At 33.5% G+C, this 20,688-nt stretch overlaps 1 protein-coding gene across 3 annotated transcripts in view; it reads right to left on the bottom strand.

The window, feature by feature from the left end:
- Positions 1 to 20,688, bottom strand: part of LOC132906132 (uncharacterized) — a 78,551-nt gene that overhangs the window by 25,196 nt on the left and 32,667 nt on the right. For 2 of the 3 annotated variants that reach the window (XM_060958005.1, XM_060958011.1), the window contains exons 5-9: positions 19,367 to 19,620; positions 16,885 to 17,007; positions 15,945 to 16,202; positions 14,760 to 14,939; positions 1,900 to 2,025 (exon numbers count right to left, since the gene is read on the bottom strand). In XM_060958005.1, the coding sequence (XP_060813988.1) occupies positions 1,900 to 2,025; positions 14,760 to 14,939; positions 15,945 to 16,202; positions 16,885 to 17,007; positions 19,367 to 19,620 (941 nt within the window). The remainder of the gene's footprint in view (positions 1 to 1,899; positions 2,026 to 14,759; positions 14,940 to 15,944; positions 16,203 to 16,884; positions 17,008 to 19,366; positions 19,621 to 20,688) is intronic. The other variant, XM_060958022.1, reaches the window with a different exon arrangement.

The following is a 20,688-nucleotide window of genomic DNA, read 5'->3' as shown; positions in this document are numbered from 1 at the left end:
GGCCACAAAGTGGAGAACGTAAAGGAGCTTTCTGATAAGGGAACTGCGAGCAACAACACGGTACTTAGTCCGGAACCTTAGGTATTTACCCCAAGATCCCGCAATTGAATGCGAGTGATTTGGCTATTCCTTGCGACAAGAACTTTTTATGATCTCTAATATATTGTTGTAGACAGCGATAGAAATAGATTTCACAAAGAATTTAATTACACTTGAAAAGAAATGGTAAAGATAAATCCTCGCTGTTCAATAATATTGATTTAATTTTTTCAGTATAATGAATCCATTATATATTCACGTACAATAATTCAATATATAATATGAATTTATTTGTGCATCTAATATTAATTTTATTGTTGGGTTGGGAGATGAAAAAGAAAAGTAGTCGTAAGAAACCGTTTTTATATTCTATACTTAATTTTTAGTTTAACGGAGCTTTTCTCTCGCCATCTGCTATTCACCACCTGTGACTTAACATACACTCGAAAAAATTAAGGATAATAGATATTTTAGAAGAATTCAATACAAAGATCAAAGATATAAAAATACTTTCCCTATTTTTAAGTATAATTTATATTGTATTGTAAATATTTCAATTTCCTCGAATATTATAAAATTGTAAAATTTATGTGAAAGAAGAAATATCAGGCAACTTCTCAGAATTCCCTTTCATAATCGCGATATTTAAAGTACAGAATTCAATAATATAAATCGACTACAATAAAATTGCAAGTGGAATGAAATGGAAAAATAGTGCTTATTTGATTTAAATTAAAAAAATACTACTATCTCTTAATGAGTTCAAGAAAAAACTAAAATAAGAATCGAGAAACTCTCGCGTGGACAGAGCACTCGATAAAACGCCAAAAACTAATCGCCTAAAGAATTTCCTAAAGGTGCAACATTCAATACCATCTAGATAGATCCCTGGGAAAACTACCAGTAGCGATATGCGGAAAAGTGGATCAACAAAGAGTGACAAAAAAAAAAATAGACAAAGTTCGCCATGCATAATACGAAGCTAGAGAAATGAAGGGTTCGAGACATGAATCCAACTGCAAGAAACGTGGACGAATTTATCGTTGTCCCGTGAATACGTCTGTCTAGCAAAGAGAACTTATTACTCAGTCGTAAGTATTAATCGCAAAAACGTTGCTTGTCGCAGAAACGTTCGCGCGCGTGTCCACGATAGCATTATTACGACGCAGCCAAGAAATTTCCCCCGTGTCACTGGAACATATTGCGTTTCCCAGACGCGCGAATGATGTATGATCCTAGAGGATGGGACAAGGAGTCGAATGAAAAGGAGAAGATCCGAAACTTCTCTCCAAAGAAAAGGGAACGTTTCAAGGGACGAGCCGTGTACAAGCTGCTACAAAATTGTTGGTCGATGGAGTAGAACATGGTAAGCAATGATAGAAGGGACGTTTCTTAATTAATAGATGCTTCATCTTTTGGTAAAAGATACTTGGACATGAAAATTTTGGGCTCCGAATGTCGAAATATATATTAACGATGTGAAAAATCTGTACATATGTTATGCGTCGTAAATATAAATAATATTTACATATATATAATTTCAATTTCAATGGTAATTGATAATACACAATAACATTTCAATTTATAATTCTTAATATAATAAAAGCTTTGTTTATGGTGTTTTAGAGATACGATATCCTTCGTTTCACATATTATCCTTTATTTTATGTATTAAAGATTAAACATCCACAGTCCATGTGTCATATTTAAAAAAATATTGCTATACCTACTTCCTATTAATTAATTTTTATGTACGCAAAATTAATTTTTATGTACAGAGACGATTGATGATAAACGTTTTTATAAAATGCTTAATCAAGCGACAGTTATGAAACGCTCAATATAAGATAAGAAACTTACCCACGCAGGATTTGCCATCCGATGACAGAGCTTTCTCGTCACCGTCGCAAGCGCAGAAGAAGCTTCCGTCTGTGTTCTCGCAAACTTCCATGCATCCACCATTGTCGACCGTACACTCATTGATATCTACGCAAACAAATGCAAAATTATTTTATATTTTATGCATGAGAAACAACACAATACAAGCTACAACACAAGGGCGAAACTAAACGCTCGGAGAGTACGCGAATGGAATACCATTTCTTTTTCCATCTGCTCACGATCACGATTTAAAATTTTCAGAACCGACTGTAGCGTGCTCAGTTTACAAATGCGCTGCAATAAACGCACATAGAAGGCCTGAGTTTATACGATGGATCATATTATACACGGTGACGTGTTATTGACTGGAAGCCATTTGTTTCAAGTAGATAGTAATTAATCGTTAGTTTACTAATGTGTGCATTGCCTGGGAATATTTTAATCAGGGTGGTGAAATACCACTGTTTGTGATTATCGTAAGTGTTTAGTAAAATCGAAAAGTACATTTTTAAGTTATTAAAAACTATTGATTTTTTGTATTTATGTGGTATTTTGAAGTTTGTATTTATTATTTGGTAAAAATATTATAGAAACGCTTATAAGTCGATACTAACTAACTAAATTAAAATTGCAAATAGGATAATAAAAAGGATAATGGAATAATGGAAGATCATGTACCTTGACAAGTATCAATATAACAGATGAATTTAGAACTAATCATTGGTTATGATAGCAAATTCTATCAAAAACTTCCTACTCTTTATGGCCTGTCTGATATCTTAGGAAATCTAATTCCATAAATGCGTAACGGAAGAACAGTCACTATATCGTTTGTAAAATTGAAAGAGAAATTTCTGACGATATGGAATACCACATTGGCCTCCGTTATTCTAGCAGTAACAAGCGTTTCCTCCCTATCGTGGTACCGACTGGTATCGATCGACATTCCGCAAAGTTCAAGTTTCAGAACGCGAGTGTACTCGCGCCTGATAACGTGTGTGACCTTTCATCGTCTGGGTAGTCGAGGGAAAACGACGGAAGGCCCCTTTCATTCGCATACAACCACTCCTCGTGAACGTGTCTGCATTCTTTTGCTAGTCAACCACCGACCGGCCGGTCAATTGTCCACCCGGTGGCGTTAAATTGACCGAAATAGACGTACAAGGGTCGGCCAGATTGCGATTGCCTCGAACGCTTTCAATGACCGCCAAGAGTGCTCGACTTCCGTCCCTTTCACGACCTACGGTCGCGATATGCTATACTACAAGAACTATCCGCGTGATAATGACGCGCCAACAAAATGAACAAGCAATGAAACGTCCCTTCTCGTCCACCTTATCCGAATCCTGGGATAACTCTGTGGCGAATCGATACAATACCCCCTGATTTTGTCCCATAGGATTTCTATTGTTGGTTGTGCGCATTCTTGCTGCGAGTTGATATCTCTTGAATGTGAAAAGAATACAGGGTGCGCCGTTAGAATTCGGACAGAATTCAATTTGTAGTTCCCACCATATTAGAATTCAGATGTTTGTGCTGATTGACTCTGAAGTTAGTTAAATATGTCAATAAGTCTTCTATAACCTCAAAATGACAGAACTCGTTAAGCAAAACCCGGAATACGATAGAAGAGCGGCGATTATAGAAAGTCTTCGCGCCGGGAGAACGCCGGTCGAAATTATAAAATTCTTTAGCTACCCAAGATCGACGGTATACGACATTGCTAAGAGATACGCAGCCTCAGAGTGGTTCGAGAAGGGTTCTCCTTCTCCGGCGAGAAAAGTTCAGCGTTGTCTCAAGTGAGGGCGACGTCATGCCTCCGCACTTCTTCCAAAAAGGCGAAAGAATCACAAAGGAGGTTTATTTGGAGGTCCTGAAGACAGTAATAAAGCCGTGGATGGAAATTACGGCTTCTGGAAGGCCGTATTTATTTCAACAAGATGGCGCACCTGCTCACACAAGTCATCTTGTTCAAAATTGGCTCTCTGACAATGTGGACATGTTTTGGTCGAAAGATTTCTGGCCTCCTAACAGTCCCGACCTAAACCCATTGGACTATTACGTGTGGGGCGTTATCGAGAGACAAACTAATAAATGCAGGCACCCCAACGTCAACTCCCTACGAGCTGCTATCGAGTCAGAATTCGCGACAATTAAACGCGACCAGTTGAAGTCAGCGTGCTCGCGCTTTAGAGCAAGAATAGAGCAGGTCATAGAGGCAGAGGGTGGTTACATAGAATAAAAGTTCTCAGCAAGGACCCTTTAAATGAGATATAACAACATTTTCATGTGTTTTTGTGTATTGACTTAAATAAACAACTTTCTGCACAAAACTTCTTTTGTCCGGATTCTAACGGCGCACCCTGTATATGAGAGGATTTATTTTAATATTAGAAATAGGAATTTGGTGCAAAAAATGAGGAGTTAGATTCGTTAGATCGGTGCGTGTGACATATTGTCTTTTGAAACTAACATATTGTTATCTCTCTCACATTATTATGATTAATAAACGATGTAGTATAAAATGAAGTACATAAATCATTTTAAAAAGTGATGATTCCGTTGCTTTTAAAGGTTGTGAGGTATCTATTCACAGACAGTTTCGGTAATAACTAAACTGTAATTAAAAAATGGATACATTTGTTTTGAAAGGATGCAAGACTTATTAACTTTCCAGGATTCAAATTTTCTCAGCACCTTGTTCGGTGTATCTGTCTTCTTTAGAGCCACGTAAATTTTAACTGATTCGTTTCTCTCACAGAGATAAGCATGTACATGTACATATCAAGGCGCAAAAATAGCGAGCTATAATTAATCTTCGTCGTAAGAAAATTCAATGCAGTTTTCTAGTCAAGACTGAAACAATTTGTAACGCTTCGCGTTATGCGTTATTCATTGTGAAACTTGGAGGCAAATCTGAGAACTCTCGGCTGAGCTAGACAGCTTTTTATACTACTTCATGAGACCCGTGTGCGCATATGGTAGACATCGATCCAACACAGCCATATAGCAGTTGACAGAAGAAAATGTATTGGAGAACGGAAATCGCTATTACATAACTCCATTGCTCGATATTGTCTAACGATAAGAATATCTCATACAGTTTCTGCATATTTCATTTCATATTTCATTTTTGCACTTCGTCTCATAACTATAGAACTACTTTAAAACGTTCAAATTTTATATATTACATTTTTATATATTTTCGTATGTTATTTTTATATACCGATAAAACCGAAGTAATTATGTTTAAAATCGTATTAAACACTTCCGTCTTTTTTAATGATATTCATAAAAGCATGAATTTGCATAAATATTTACAGTCCACTCACGACTATAGAATCAGCGTAGCAATATATGTTTTTATACAAAACCTGATGTCAGGGTATAATAAAATAAAATTGTAACAGTATTTTTTGTAAGTTTAACTTACCTCATCGTCGATATCATTGAAACCTTATATATTCTGATTCAGATCTTTTGAATGCAACACCTCGAACAGAAATGAGCGAATAAATAATTTGAAATTACACACCTACATGCATTGTTCATTTATATTACACTCACAAAAGGCACAGAAAATTATATAGTAAGCAGCATTAAGCTTGTAACTCTCTGATTTGGCACACGTGCTTTCGACATTGATGGCAAACGACCATTAGTCACTAGAGGCTATCATCCACCAACTAATCTAAAAGTCAAAATGCAGAGTGTCATGTACACAATGACACCTGTATATATATGAAATACAGAAATTTTATACGGTTTTAAATTTCATCAGAATTGTGCACAGATCATTTTGTTCTTGTAATAGTTTTTGTCTTGTAATTAAAGTCTACTTTTCAACGCTTTCATCTTTTCTCTGTTAGCTTTGTTCTCAACTCATTGTTTTCATTGTTTCATTGTTGGTAATTACTAGTATATTAATTAACAGCATGTTGTATTAGCTGTCAATAATAGGAATATGTTACGTTACTAAACAATAAGTTATCGCAAGCTTATTGAAACAATTAGCAACAATACTGGTAACACATGATGCATGCGGAACAAACACATTACATACATAAATTATGTTTAAATTACTTAATTATTCTTACGAAATTAGATTTTAATAAAAAGAAATATAGTTCAATAAAATCAATATTTTGCAATTAAAGGTATGAAAATAATAATGTACAATATAATAATATATAGTATTGTTTACATAATATAATTAAATTCATTGTTTATATTTTTATATTCCATTACAATTTATAATTATAAATAACAGATATCCCAATATATTTATTTCAATTTTAACTAGAAAAACAATTTTTATTTTTCAGAGAACTAGATTATTCATAGAGAAAAGCATGCACCGCACTGCTGTTTGTTTTTCGTTCGCAATAATTTTTTTACTGTGATTTATGTTTCAGTTTATCAAATATTCCGCGACATATTTGCAGGTATAATGCTTCATTTAATTGCAGAGTACTAATTACATTATGCTGTGACTCGCTGTTTGGACAAATATAAAATTTCGTTCGTTGTTGCATGATGAATGCACAACTCATCGTATTTATAGATGACAAATATATTCTACTAGTTACCGAATCGTGAGCATATTCTGATACATTCAATCAATTGGACTGTACAATTCATTTACATAAATCAGCAACTGGAAAATTTAAAACATAAATTTCAATAAACCGTGCAATCACATACAATAACGGTCTTATCGTAAAAAAAAAAAAAATAAAATAAGATAAAATGAAAACAGAATATATATAATCGTACGACTACATGTATATTTCCAAATTGATCGCAAACTTTATCAGTATCATCTCGATAGTTGAATCTCGTGACAGTTGCAATGAAATTTAAAAACGTTTCCTATAACATACATAATATGTTCATAAAATTATCATAATCTACAAGTGTCCGAGCACTTTTGTGAGCCTGTGTATGTCTTATATAATATTGTCTTCTTAATTAAATTTGTAGAATACATATAACAAAATTCGATTGTTAGATCATGGGGCATCTGGTACATCTCGTTTTCATAAATATTTACATATAAATTTTCTACTTTACTGACTGAAAGCAAAGAAAATGAGATGGATTTCCAACAAAAACATTTCTTAGTGGTCGTCTTCATTAATTCCATAGCGATCACTTTCTAAACAAAATTACCGTTTGACGTGCTTCTAAACTGGAAAAGAGAAATTTAAATAACCGTAAGAAGAAATGTAAATAACCATATGAATAACGATGGACACGGGCAGTCAAAATGTTTGTTCGTGTCCCCTATCTTCTTTGCTACGATTCAAAATGAAGAAGAAGCGCTGCACACATACGTGTACGGAAGAAAAACAAACTCTCGCGAAAAGTGCACAAAGTTAACCGGTAATGAGATACTTATAAAAACGAATGCTGTGTTCCACAAAAGTGAAAAGGGTACTTTGGCCACGAGAGTAAATTTTTATGGAATGTTACTCTTCTAACAATTTTCTGAACTTATAACGACGTCGGTGAAACTTGGCCAGGGAAACGTCACGTCCAGATGAACTACAACGAAAACTAGAAAAAAAAAGGAGACAAAAGAATGAAAATACGATAACGATGGAAATCCTGAGAGGATAGTTAACGAATTTTCTGATGTTCAGGCTATTTCGCCGAAACGTAATGAAAATACCGAGACAATAAAGAGAAATTACAATTTTCCTCACATCTAGTGCAACGGGGCCATCGTAAAAACTTAGTAGAATCGCAGAGAGTTCGCGGAGGATCTTGTTAGAAGTTCGTCCGGACCGAGGAAAATATGAATAATACTCGGGTAAACTTTCACGTACGGCTCAGTTTTTGTAGGACCATTACGGAAGAATTGGCACAATAACTGAAGAAACAGTGCAAGAAACTGAGTTGACCAAAGATCTTGGAAAAAGATCTAGATATACTTTTTCCTGAGAAAATAGTGAATAATGTAAGAATGATAATAAGGATAATGATATGCTTAACAAAATATTCAAATTCAATTTTCTCAAAAATGAAGCGTCGTATGAAAAATATTTTATTCTATATTTTCTCCTTACTTCTTCATAAGGAATCAAATCGTACGCGTTTATACGTGTAATTCGGTCACGTCTTGTACAGCTCTATTGTCAATTATAAAATGAACATAAATCAGAACAGTGCCTTAACCGATAAGAAAAAAGGACGAAAAATTCCCTGATTCGCAAAATTATTCGGAGAAAAGGAGGGAGCCCACAGTGGTAGAAACGCGGTTCAAATATCGCTAGTAAAAAAACGAACGTAATGTGAAACGGATTCAGTAGCGATAGAAAAGAAAAAACGCGTGAAATCTTTGCACTCAGATGAAGGCAAGGGAATGAAAGCGTTAGCTTTCCTAAAGTACATCGCTTCTCTTTATCCTTGTCTCATCGAAAAACGAACGGACACTCGACACAGGTACCAAAAAATGAGCTATCCCTTCGCCATAAGAAAGCTCGCGTTAAAAGACTCGAACGAAACTAATTCAGAATTTCTTGCGACCGCATTGAAAGACTTTTACGATGTTCTCCGCGTATTCTGCCAGAAACTCTACGAAACTAAAGAAAAAGAGACCTCCTTTCGCTTCTGCGCGCGCTATTGTTTTCCATTTTTATTCATTCGCGAAACAGTTCCCCAAGTTAATCTTCGTTGATAAAAGTTCCTAAATAGAGAAGTTTACGTAAACCAAAATTGCAGTTAAAAGTCGAACGATTCCTTAATCTTTCGTTGTCTTTAGATCTGTTCGCCATTGTTTTTTAAAAGTCATAACTTTGTGCGTACAAAAATTTCATATTTTTATCAAAGAAATTTACGAATTTATCTAGTTATCTTTTCATTATACATATTGATTTCTTATCACTGTATCAATTTAATACCAAAGGAGAAATTAAACTGGGAAAATGGTGATAGCGAATGATGGTTAAAGAGTAAAAGCGTTAATGATGACGTTCATATCGATTTCTATTTACTTTTTTCTTGGGAACATACATGTCGGATCATCTTTGGAAAACGGGGCGTGTGATGAGTCTTGCTGCGAATTGTCCATAGTTGTCTTATACCAGATGATATTTGTTTATGGGAATGCATTACAAAAGTTAACAAGTGATATCGATGATTTAGTGATCGAGATGTCTATGACGATGAATTTAGGTTCGATAACGAATACACGGTCAACGGGATGACGATTGCGATTAGGAACTCGATGTACGTGTTCACTGGGCTAGTCGAACTTATCGGATTGCGCCTCAGTCCAAGTGGAACTGCCCTTATATATTCCTCTCCGTATTCCTCAGGTCAATCCCTGTTTTTTAAGGAGAGTTATTTATTTACTTTATACCTCTGTTAGGTACACGTCCCTCCCGTGACCGTGGCTACGTTCAGTGACCCATTATGTCACTTCGAGCTCAAGCCCACTGTCATAAATCTCGGATAATCATAATTGACTTAACTCATAAACAGCTATTTCTCAGTTTTATTGTTTAAGTACGATTATAATAAAAAGTCTGGACTAAAGTATTGGGGACCTTCCCAAATATTCCAAAAGAAAGGCTCCGGCGTCCCTTCATCTCCGACATACATATGTATGTACTTATAATAAGTCTACGGATCTCGTATTTTCAATGGAATCAAATATGTAGGTTTTTAATTTTTGATGTATACTAGCGTCTTGTTCAGCTTTTAGTTATGAATGTAAAATTTTATAATTTATGGGAAATTTTAAGGTGCAAAAATGCACAGAATGCATGTAATATGCAAAAATATATAAGATCTCCACAATATAGTACTCGTTATAATATTTAGTACGTAAAACAATTTTCTATGTTCCATTTTTTAATTACTTCCATAAAAATATGAATTTGCATAAATATCCGTAGTCTAGTTATATGATATGCATACTATACTTTATATTCCAATGTAGTAGTGAAATCATACAGAAAAGGAATGTAGGTCACGTTTCAGAAATTAAATCTTTTCCTCTGTGATCCTTTACTACGAAGGCTTTACTGATCGTCAATCAGTTCAAATCCTATCTACAGATCCCTTCAGCGTGTTTCTAGCTTTGGAATCCTTCTTAGACAGAAAATAAGATTTCTGTGGTCGCTTTTCAAAAGATCAGTTTAGTATTAGAATGATTTATTAGTTTGGAATTGCAATATCTTTGTGTAAGGAATATTCAAAAATGTTTGTTTAAACAATATTTTCGAAACGTTTTCTTCAATTGCACATACCAAATTTTTATTTCATATTCATACGTATCACTTAATTAAGTTGATGTTACTGCACTCAGAGATGATAAAACGTAGAAATAAGAATACGTTTAATTCGAAGATAATTAAAGGTTTATTATGAATTAATTAATCAATTTAACAATAATGAACGTTCATTATGTTTGAAAATATTTCAATTAAGATAATAAAAGGAATTAAATTCGTTTCATTGAAATTCATTTCGATAAAAAATTCCAAGTATTCTTTAGTAATTTGATGTTCCCAGAATGAAGTCGGTCGTAACTCGTTCAATTATTTTTCAATAATTGAATTTATTCGTTAACAGGAAAGTCGACTTTTCTTCTCAATATCAGATATTAATAATCATAGGTACTGCATTCATATCATCGTAATTAATTGGTATTACGTTTGGCAAATATCATTCATACTTTATACAATATTTCTTCGAAACTGATTATTTCTTGATTGAACCCAATTAACAGAAATATTTTAAATCACGAGTCTCAAAAATATCGACGAGCAACGAATTATTGTTGTAAATTGTAAAACTATTGACTGGAAAATATCGGACATAAAAAACGTACGTAACTTAGAAATAAATCCATATGACCAGATTCTGAAAACAATTCGTATCTCGTTCGTAATAAAAAAAGGTATTCCTAAATTTAAAAAATTCCCTAAAAATTTATCGAACCCAATAAAAACATAAATAAAATAAAATAAAATAAAAGCAGCAAATATTTAAAAAGAAGCGTATATTCTCACGTATCAAATAATATTTTTAGTAATGACACAAATCTCAATAAATTTCCTTATTAAGAAACAAAGAATGTCCATTTACTTTCTCCAACAATTTAAAGTAAGAAATCACACCGTTCTCGAAATTGTCAACAACAGCTGCGCAACGAAACACCACAATACCATGAATGAAAACTTAATCATCGTTACACCCACGATTTACGAAGCGCCAGACCAAAAATTTAATTCAAAATGCGTTAAGCTCGATGAAATTTCGCGATAAATTGCCTCCTCGAATTTTTAATTTTTGTGAATTAACTCGGCCGGAACTAACCGCTTCGTGCATCACATAATGAGTCGGGCATAACTTCATTAATGAATTCGTCCCCATTTTCACGGTAAGTTCACATTTGTCCCTGCCATCTCAACCAACCGACCCTTTATATCCCATGGGAGAAATTCCGGCAAACTGTCACCTTGTAATCAGAATCGTGAACGTGCAGGTTCCTTTAGACGAAATCCCCTTAAATCAAACCATTTCTCTCGACTACTGTTTCCTGCAACCCCTAGCGAGTTTGTTTCGAATGGTAACCATAAAACGGTGGTGAATTAGAACAGGGGTTCAAAGAGGAAAAACCGAATTTCGCGGTTTTTCGTGAATTTTGTGCTTTTTATTTTGGTAAACATCTCAAACATCTAAAGAATGTTCCGTTTCTAGCGGAAAATACTGACGGATTATTATAGAAGAGAAAATTAAGTTTTACCACACTCGATGATCTGACCTTTGGAAATTCTTGCAGAATATTACAATCATTTGAATAAAAAGTGGTCGCATTTCGCAACGCTTGACTCTTTACTCTGAGAAAATCTCGTAGAACATTGAAAGAATTCATTTCAAATGGAAGATGTTAGGAAATTAGAAAAGAGATTCGAACACAGGAAACGATATTCTGCGATGCTTAGCTTCCTGGCCTTCTAGAATTCTTGTGGAATATTGAAAGAAGGGGATATATGCTTTGAGAAGGGAGTACGGTATGAGTCTTGTGTTGTGGTAAATGCTCTAGGACCTATAAGAGAATGAGTGAAAACTAGAAATATATAAGCCAAATCCTTTTCCTAGACTGTGAAGCCGAAAAATAAATAGATATAAAGTTGCATTTCCCCGTTTATCATCTTTCCCTTCCTTTCTTTTGCCTTCGCTGTATATATAAAGAAAATATATGAAGGGAAAAGTAAATTTCATCACATTTGATTTTTTATAATTCTTGTGAAATGCCGAAAGAATTTGTAATAAAAAACAATGATAAATTAGAAAAGAAGTTCGCATTTCGCAGTGACTGGTTCTGGTCTTTTGTAATTCTCGTGGAATATTGGAAGAATTTTAATGACAAAATTTCAACGGCAGCGAATTTCTGTAAAAGAGAACTTTGAAAGGAAAACTAAATATATCCACATTTGATCTTCCGGAATTATTACGAAATATTGAAAACATTCATTCTGAATGGAATACAACGAAGAATTAGAAAAGAAGTTTGAAAGAGACAAACCTTATTAATAAGCGGTTAAGAATATTCGAATTAAGAGATAAATCTGAAGATTTAGATATTCGTAAAATGTACTACATACAATTTTATCGTTTAAAGTATAACGATATCTTTTTTATTTTAAACATATCAAATAGAAAAAATTTTTTGCCGTGAGAAAGATTTTCTACCAGTATAAAAAAGTCAAAGAAAAATGAAATAAAAGAGATATTTCAAGTTTCAAGATTTTCAAATGATGATCAAATGATAAAATTGAGTGAAACGCTCAGATACTTTATATGAAGATATAAATTGTCGTTGTTATCTTTTATTAATAGAGTCGGCTGATCCTATCAGTTAAGCTTTTATGATGGTTTGTCAGAGACTGAGCAGTCGCTGAGACAAGTTTTGCATGATAGATAGTTGCGCTTAAGATCAAAGTTTCTTGCCAACGTCTCGAGACACAAGTAGATTATACGTTTCGTCTAATAAGAAAATGATGCATGATGGCAATCTTACTGGCTAATTCCACTTAGATAGTTGCGGTGATAAGTGATTTGTAATTCGTACACGACATAAGGAAACAATAGCAACCTAGCTAAGTTCTGATAAATTCTGATCCTTAATCATGAGTACTAGCAAAAGTTGTTAATTTAGTCGCTTCACACTTGCATTTCAGACTATTTTCAATCACGAAGGAAGATTCTATCATTATAAAAAGGTATTGTTGAATGTAGAAAACAAATGAATAAAAAAGTCTCTTATAGTAAATTATATAAAAATAAATTAATATTTGTTAGTAAAAGTTATTTGAAAATTGAAACTTATCATCTATAAATCTTTTCATCTCTATAACAATTCCCTCAAATGATTGCTCAACCAAATTGATTTAGAAGGTGTCGCAAAGGTCAAAGTCGGAAATAGGATCTTATTGGAAAATTGATCTTGAGAAGATCTTAACCACGAAGTAACAGTGCAAGTGTGTAACAACAAACATTTTCTTTAAATATGCTTAGAAAAAGTGGAAAATCTCATTGAAAGTTGAATAACATAAAAAATTGAATATCCTTCTATCCAAGTAATTATGAACTTGCATAGCATGTGCATTTTTGCAATTTTAAATTTCCTATAAATACATGAAAATCCGCGAACTAATCATTGGTTAAAATGAAATAAATAAAAATGAATTCATGAAAATGGATTCTATTCATAATTTATACGAAGAAATGGAAAATAATAGAAAAGCTTTCTCTAAGCTAACGTGAAACATTTCGAAGCAGCCACGAGGCCATTAATTCGGACAGTTTTCCGACAGTTGATGATCCAGAATCTCGACCCAATATTGCAGCAGAGAAGCCGCTCGCCTACCGAGTGGATCCATGTGCAGGCTAATTCGATTACGTATATACTCGGATCGTCTAGAACGGTATTATGGGGCACGACTAGGGCCAGGCGGCAGAATCTCGTTAGGACGCTCATCTCCCTATAGGGAATTGTTATCGTACTACCCATCAGTTGACTATACTGAAATTTTGCGCCGCGAAATGAACGACAAACGCAATTATGTCGACCAGTGAAGAATATCATCGTTACGAATGTTAGGACGTCTCGTTGTTTTAAATACACTACGGAAATATAATAGAAACGAATTATACTCGATTCGTAACTCGATATTTGTTAAGTGTCCATCTTATTAACGAATATACGGTAAACTGTGCTAATTACTTGTGACGCCATAGTGAAAAGGAAAATCTTACTTTCGAATGATAATCTGGTCTTATATGAAGTAAAGACAGAAAAATAATAGAAGTAGAAAATGTTATCAGAAAGATAAAAGTTGGGAGACAGATATTTTTATACGAATTATAATGTGTATTCAGAGTAGCATCCGGAATACAGAAAAATTTATTAATGCAAACTATAAAAACAAAAGTTAAGTATTTACTCTATATCTTTTTTAGAAATATTCAAAGTTTAGATCAAAACATAAGCAAATATTTTTGTGAAATCTAGATTATTAGAATACTAAATAACGAAACGATTGATCAATTTAAATCAAATTATCAAAACGTCGATTGACAAAAGATTTTGTATCGTCATTTGGTGATTTGGTGAATTGTTTTAAACTGCGTTTAAAACCAGTGGTACGTTTCGTAAATCGTAAAGCATGGAAATCACGGAATCACAAGAATCGCAAGGCAACCAAAGTACAATGTATTACACAGCGGAGTGTATGTTCGCAGTGAAAAGTGTCTGCCGCGGGGCTTCGCTGGCAAATCCAACTTCCTGTTAAATCACCCGTACGGATTAAACCACTTACCGATACAAGTTCCATCGGGGGTGGCCTCGTAGCCTGGCAGGCATGTGATCGACAAGCTGTCCAGTATCGGTTGATCCTTCAACTCCATTGGTTCGGCGCATCGATAAGATCCTGGCGTGTTGATGCAACCGTACCGGCACATTTCCGTTTGCAAATCTGGTTGGGCACACTCGTCCACGTCTAGAAAAGAAATGAAACATCCTGTTATTTCTTTTTTTATTATAATCGCTATAATTTTTCATCTTTTCAATAAATGAATTTTCCTAGTATCGATGTTACTTCTGTTATAACTCATCGAGATAATAATGGAGGGTACTTTCATGCTAAAACTTTTATTTATGTATGTATTTCAGTAAAGCTTCTCATAGATGAAGAAGAGCATATTGCATGCGATTACATCACACTGTTTAATAGGAGGTGATAAAGGAATCTTTTTAAACGCGATAATTCATAAATTGTTGTACTTTTTGTTTACTTTAAATATTATTTTGCATTTTAAGAGAATTGCAGTAAGAAATAATAGAACGATAACAATCTTTACAGCAAAAATTCATGGATATCCTTTTGTCACGTGACTCGATCTATGCTTAGATAAAACTAGATAAAAAATTTGATTTATTAAATAATAAATTGAAAACATGTAGCTGGCAATGTTTTACAAGCTTTTCCACTTAGATATATTTATTGAATATCGAATTTAAATTAAATATAAAAATTGATTGATATTGTATTCGTTCGAGTAAATGGTCAGAAGGAAAAGAAGCATTTTGAAAACAAACTACTAAATGGCAGGCAGCTTTTATTTGCAGTTCATACACTTCTAACAATAGCATATTCATAATAGACGGAGATCTTTATACATTAGCTAAAAAGACGATTAAAATCCCAAAGGGAAAGAATGTCGTTTATAAACCTGTCATACATGCATATTACACACGTTCTCGATTTCTCTGACGGGAGTAATTAAGAAGTCTCTTGACTGTGTGGGATGACGTTCCCAATTGTACGAATCGCTCATTTACTCGAATCGCTCGTTTACTCGCTCGAAACATATGATTATTCCATATTTTCCACAATTCTTTCTTGTAGCATATTATTAAAATCTGTTTTTGTCATTCGAATGTTCCAGGGGAGAACAATGGACAGGGCTAGGAAAGATGGCGAACGATCAGGAAATTCTATTACCTTGACAGGTCTTCCAATCGTCCTCTAGGATGAAACCATCAGGGCAGAGACAAAATACTCGTCCCATCGTGGAGAGACAGGTGTGGGAGCATCCGGCGTTGTTGACGCTACAGGGACCTGCGTCCTGACACGTGTGGTTGTCAGCTGACAGAACAGTATCCTGTAGACCATCGCAGGAACATTCATAGCCGCCTATGGTGTTCCGACACGTATCCTGACACGGCCCGTGTCCGTTGTTCAACAGACACTCGTTAATGTCTGCATAATGAAAGCGGCCGAGTAATTTTATTTTACATATCCCATTTCACATTTTTCTCTTACATATAGTGGATCAAGTTTGAATTGAATTGACGCGGATATTGAAGGAGTGTACAACATTCTTGTTTTGGTTAATTACGTTCGAGAAGATGGAAAGTGGCATAAATACATTTTTTTATTTGGGACAATGTGTATTTAGTTAATTAATTTTGAAATTTCTATCAAGTAAACGCCTACATCCAATTTCTTTTGCATATTACTTTACGTTATCTAATAAATTCTATCAAACTATCAGAATATTATAGTATTCATTAAAATATTATTTACACCAGTTTCTGCGTAGTACTTTCAATTACATAAATTCTTAAAACGTAAATTTTAAGAACATATTGACATAAAAGAACATTCGAAATGAATTACTCGATACAAAGGATATTAAAATAAAAAACAAATTAAACAATTTAAATTAAGCAAGACATTAAAAAAGAAGCGAATTGATAATATTTCTAAGCAAATAGGAAACACACGATCGAAATTCCAACTATAGTCATGGATGAAACAGCATAGGCTTTTTCGCGATGTTTACACTTGTTGCTTTTTCAAAGAGAAGAGCAGAGAGAGAGAAAGACAGAACGATATTTTTGTTTCTCGAAGGGTGTATATCCAGGTGCAAATAACTCACCCTTGCATGTGAACCTGTCTTCGTCTAGTTTCATCCCTTTCGGACACTCACAACGAAAGGATCCCGGCGTGTTCACGCATTTATGTTCACAACCTCCCTTGTTATCCTTGCATTCGTTCACATCTGAATTTTAACGAGTACGTGTAATTTCTGAAATTTAGCTAACTTCCGTGATGGTCTGCGTTTCCGATATCATTTTATAGCGCGGTTAATCCATTATAAGTATAATAATACTTTAACACATATATATCATGTTTCGTAAATATTTTTTCGCAGAGAATTATATACGAGCTAAATAGTTTTAATGTAATAGCCCCAGATTATACGATACTTTTTAAAAATTACGAATATGATACTTCTTAACTTTTTATTTGATTACTTTCAAAAATATAATCGTTTCAATAGTAAGAGGAATCTGTTTTTTAAATAAATAACTCTTATTTCTTATTTATTATTTCGTTAAAATTTTCTCGAAAACTTGATGCAATCTACATGATGTGGAATGATACGAACGTGATTCGAAATGACAAAATAAAACCCTTGAATGGGGAAAAACATTTCCGAAGAATATGTAAATGCACTGAATCTCGTTGATAGAAATTTAGTTACTTCAACGTTTCATTCTATTCGTATTCCTTGTTCCTCCAATTTATTCGAGTCAGTGATTCTTTTATTTTGTACGTATATACATGTATACCTCGTCGAATTGAGTGGAACTTTGTTTTACTAGACTCGGTTAAGCTGGACTTTTAACTAATTCGGATTATCTGTCTTTACGATTCGCTTAGATTAACGATATTTCCCCGTTCGCTACAAGCTAATTTTTCCAAGAGTCCGTTAATTCGAATTTATGCTTGATTTAAACTACTTTCTCATTCAACTTAAATCAACAAACTTTCGTTCAATTTGTGTTTTCCTACGCTTTTAATACAATTTTCACCCGAGGATTCTATAGTCCCATTTATGTTTAATTATCACGAATATATAATGATAATTTATATTAAAAGAAATTTCCCGAGAGAAATATTTTAATTTAAAAAATTTGCTCTTGATTCCTTGTTTCTTTTGACATTTTAAACTGAACCAACGTGATTAATATCGGAAAACAGCTTGTGAATCCATTTTTGAAATTAAAATCTATCTTGCAATAAACGCGAGAAACATTGAAAAAAAAATAAAAACAGTGCGACATTGTCGATATCCAATTTCCCTTTCATTTCAGGATATACAAACGAACTTTGAAATAATAATTTATAATCGCCCTTCAGTTTTATAAGAAACGGACACTAATACATTCCACGGGCAAACAAGGAAGGATTTCTGAAACGAAATCGTTGATGTTTTAATACAGACAGGAAGAACTTGTCTCCTACAGAACGCGGAAGCCGTCAATATTTCAACGAGTATCCTGTCGATATTTCATCTCGAGACATTTCTTTTTCACCGCTTCGACAGCTCGTCTTCCGAGGAAAAACGGTATCGTTTCTACGTTTTAGTATTCATTCCGCTTAAAAAAAAGAGAAAGAAAAAGGAGAGGAATAAAAACGTGAGAGAAATCTTTGAACCGGTGGACTATCAAAATATTATTAGATCGCAAAATGTTATGATTATTTTACAGCATGTCGACATCGAGAACGTTTTGCGCTTCTCACGAGTAATGATCTTATAAAAGCTTGTTCTAGAAATATTAATCAATAAAATCATCTGATCGATAAACTAAAATTATAGTAAAATATAAAATATGTAAATTAGAATGAACGAACATAAATTTAAAAAATTAAAAGATTATTGCTTCTACTTAAAAGATTAAAGAATATTTTAACACTTAATTGTCCATGTTCGTGCATACAATATACTCCGATTTTTAGCTTTTTACATTTTAATCACTAGCAAATAGAATGGAAGATTAACGTTTCGAAACAATTTGTTACGCAACGCTGAATACAAAGATGAACGTGATATAGTCTCTGATTTATGTGGTTAAGCGTTCCATATATGCTTGATAATGTGTAATAAACGCAATTTAAGCTATAGATACACACAATTTCTATGAAGCATTATAATTCGATTACCTTATACTTGAAACGCTAAATATTCCAACTATGTAATATTGAAAATTGAAAATTTTAAATATTGAATTCAAGTAGCCGTTTTTGTTCATCAAGCAAATATGTTAATAACCTATACAAGCGGTTGATGCGACACTAAATAATAAAAAAATAACATTTTGATAGAATAGCAGATAAAACATATAAACATGGTCAGTTAAGTATTACGTCTAGATTGTGAATATTTACGGATTTATGACTAGTCTGCATTTTGAGAATAAAGCATTCTTTTATATTCAAGTTTCAATTTCTTATCTGTGTCTGCAAAAATATGAATAATACAATATACATAAATATCCACAGCTTAGTTATATCATATCCAAATAATAAAAGGGAAACAATTGATAAAGCGAAGATACGCAAGCATAACTCACCGATACATTTATCATCTTCCAACCGGAAACCCTTGTAACAGGAACATACTGGCCTGCCATCGACTTCTTTGCAAACATGGTCACAAGAAGCGTCGATACACACACCTTCAAAATTCGCTTTGATCTTGCACTTTGGAAGTTGCCCTATCCATTGACGATTTCTGCAAAGTAGTCTAGTTATTGTGCTCACCATGTAGTACCCTGGAGCACACTCGTAATCTGCCTCCAAATACTCGTGGCCTGGTATCGACGATCTTGGAAAAATAGCAATCATATACTTAATATCAATATACTTAAACATTTGCTAAATGATATAATAAACTTTATATAATGTGCATGGCATGATAGTTCATTATCTACATTGCACGATTAGAATTATTTATCATCATCTACTACTTAATCTTTGATTCACCTACGTAAATTGGTTTTCCTTGATTTCTCCAAAAAACTAGCGGAAAAGACACTTTAAAAGTTCGTAGCCGAGAAAGTGAAGTACAAGGGAGCTTTCGTAATAAACTTTTGTTTGCATTGGTTGCCCGTGGAAATTAATTCCCTGATTGGTTACTGCCCCGACTTCAAAAGTTTACGCTGTTGGTAGATATACAATAGCTGATCGATAGTTTCCAACATGATGATGTAGACTCTCGCGAAAGAGTTTATGATCCGTTATAAACCCCTAAGTCTATCAAATTCAGTAACATAATTGAAATACAGCTTCCTCGTATAACACATAATAGATTTAAAAATCTTTGAAAAATATTATTACAAGAACCACTCCCAGACTCGTAACTTTTTTATTACTATATTCTACCATTCAAATAATTAATTTATGGTGAATAAAATAAACTAAACTGTGAAAGAAATTTCATATACGAGACAATATTTATCGCAACAATTTCTAATAACTTATGGAACATAAATATAGAAATAAAATATGTAGAAAATAGAAATATGAAATACATACATTTAAATAAGATACATATATATATTAAATAATATATAAACATAAATATAAAATAACAATAAAAATATTTAACGTAACAGGATATTGAATATAAAAATTACATAATGAAAGAGGACAAGGTACATTCAAATCCTCACAATCACTCATTGCTTCTTAGAATCGTCATCATTTTTCCAATGTTGTTCCTAATACGTTTCCAAACTTTTGACCTTCCTTGTTCTTCTGATTCAACATTCGATAGAATCGAGATTTACTTGCCATTACAGTCACTTGCCTTACTTTCACGATCTTCTTATATTTTGCAGCGCTGTCAGGTAATTCCAGCACGTCGAAGCATTGAAAAGTTCGAGACCCCCGA

The sequence above is a fragment of the Bombus pascuorum genome, chromosome 1, assembly GCF_905332965.1.
Source record: "Bombus pascuorum chromosome 1, iyBomPasc1.1, whole genome shotgun sequence".
Taxonomy (NCBI): Eukaryota; Metazoa; Arthropoda; class Insecta; order Hymenoptera; family Apidae; genus Bombus; species Bombus pascuorum.
This window is presented reverse-complemented; position numbering and strand designations above follow the sequence as displayed.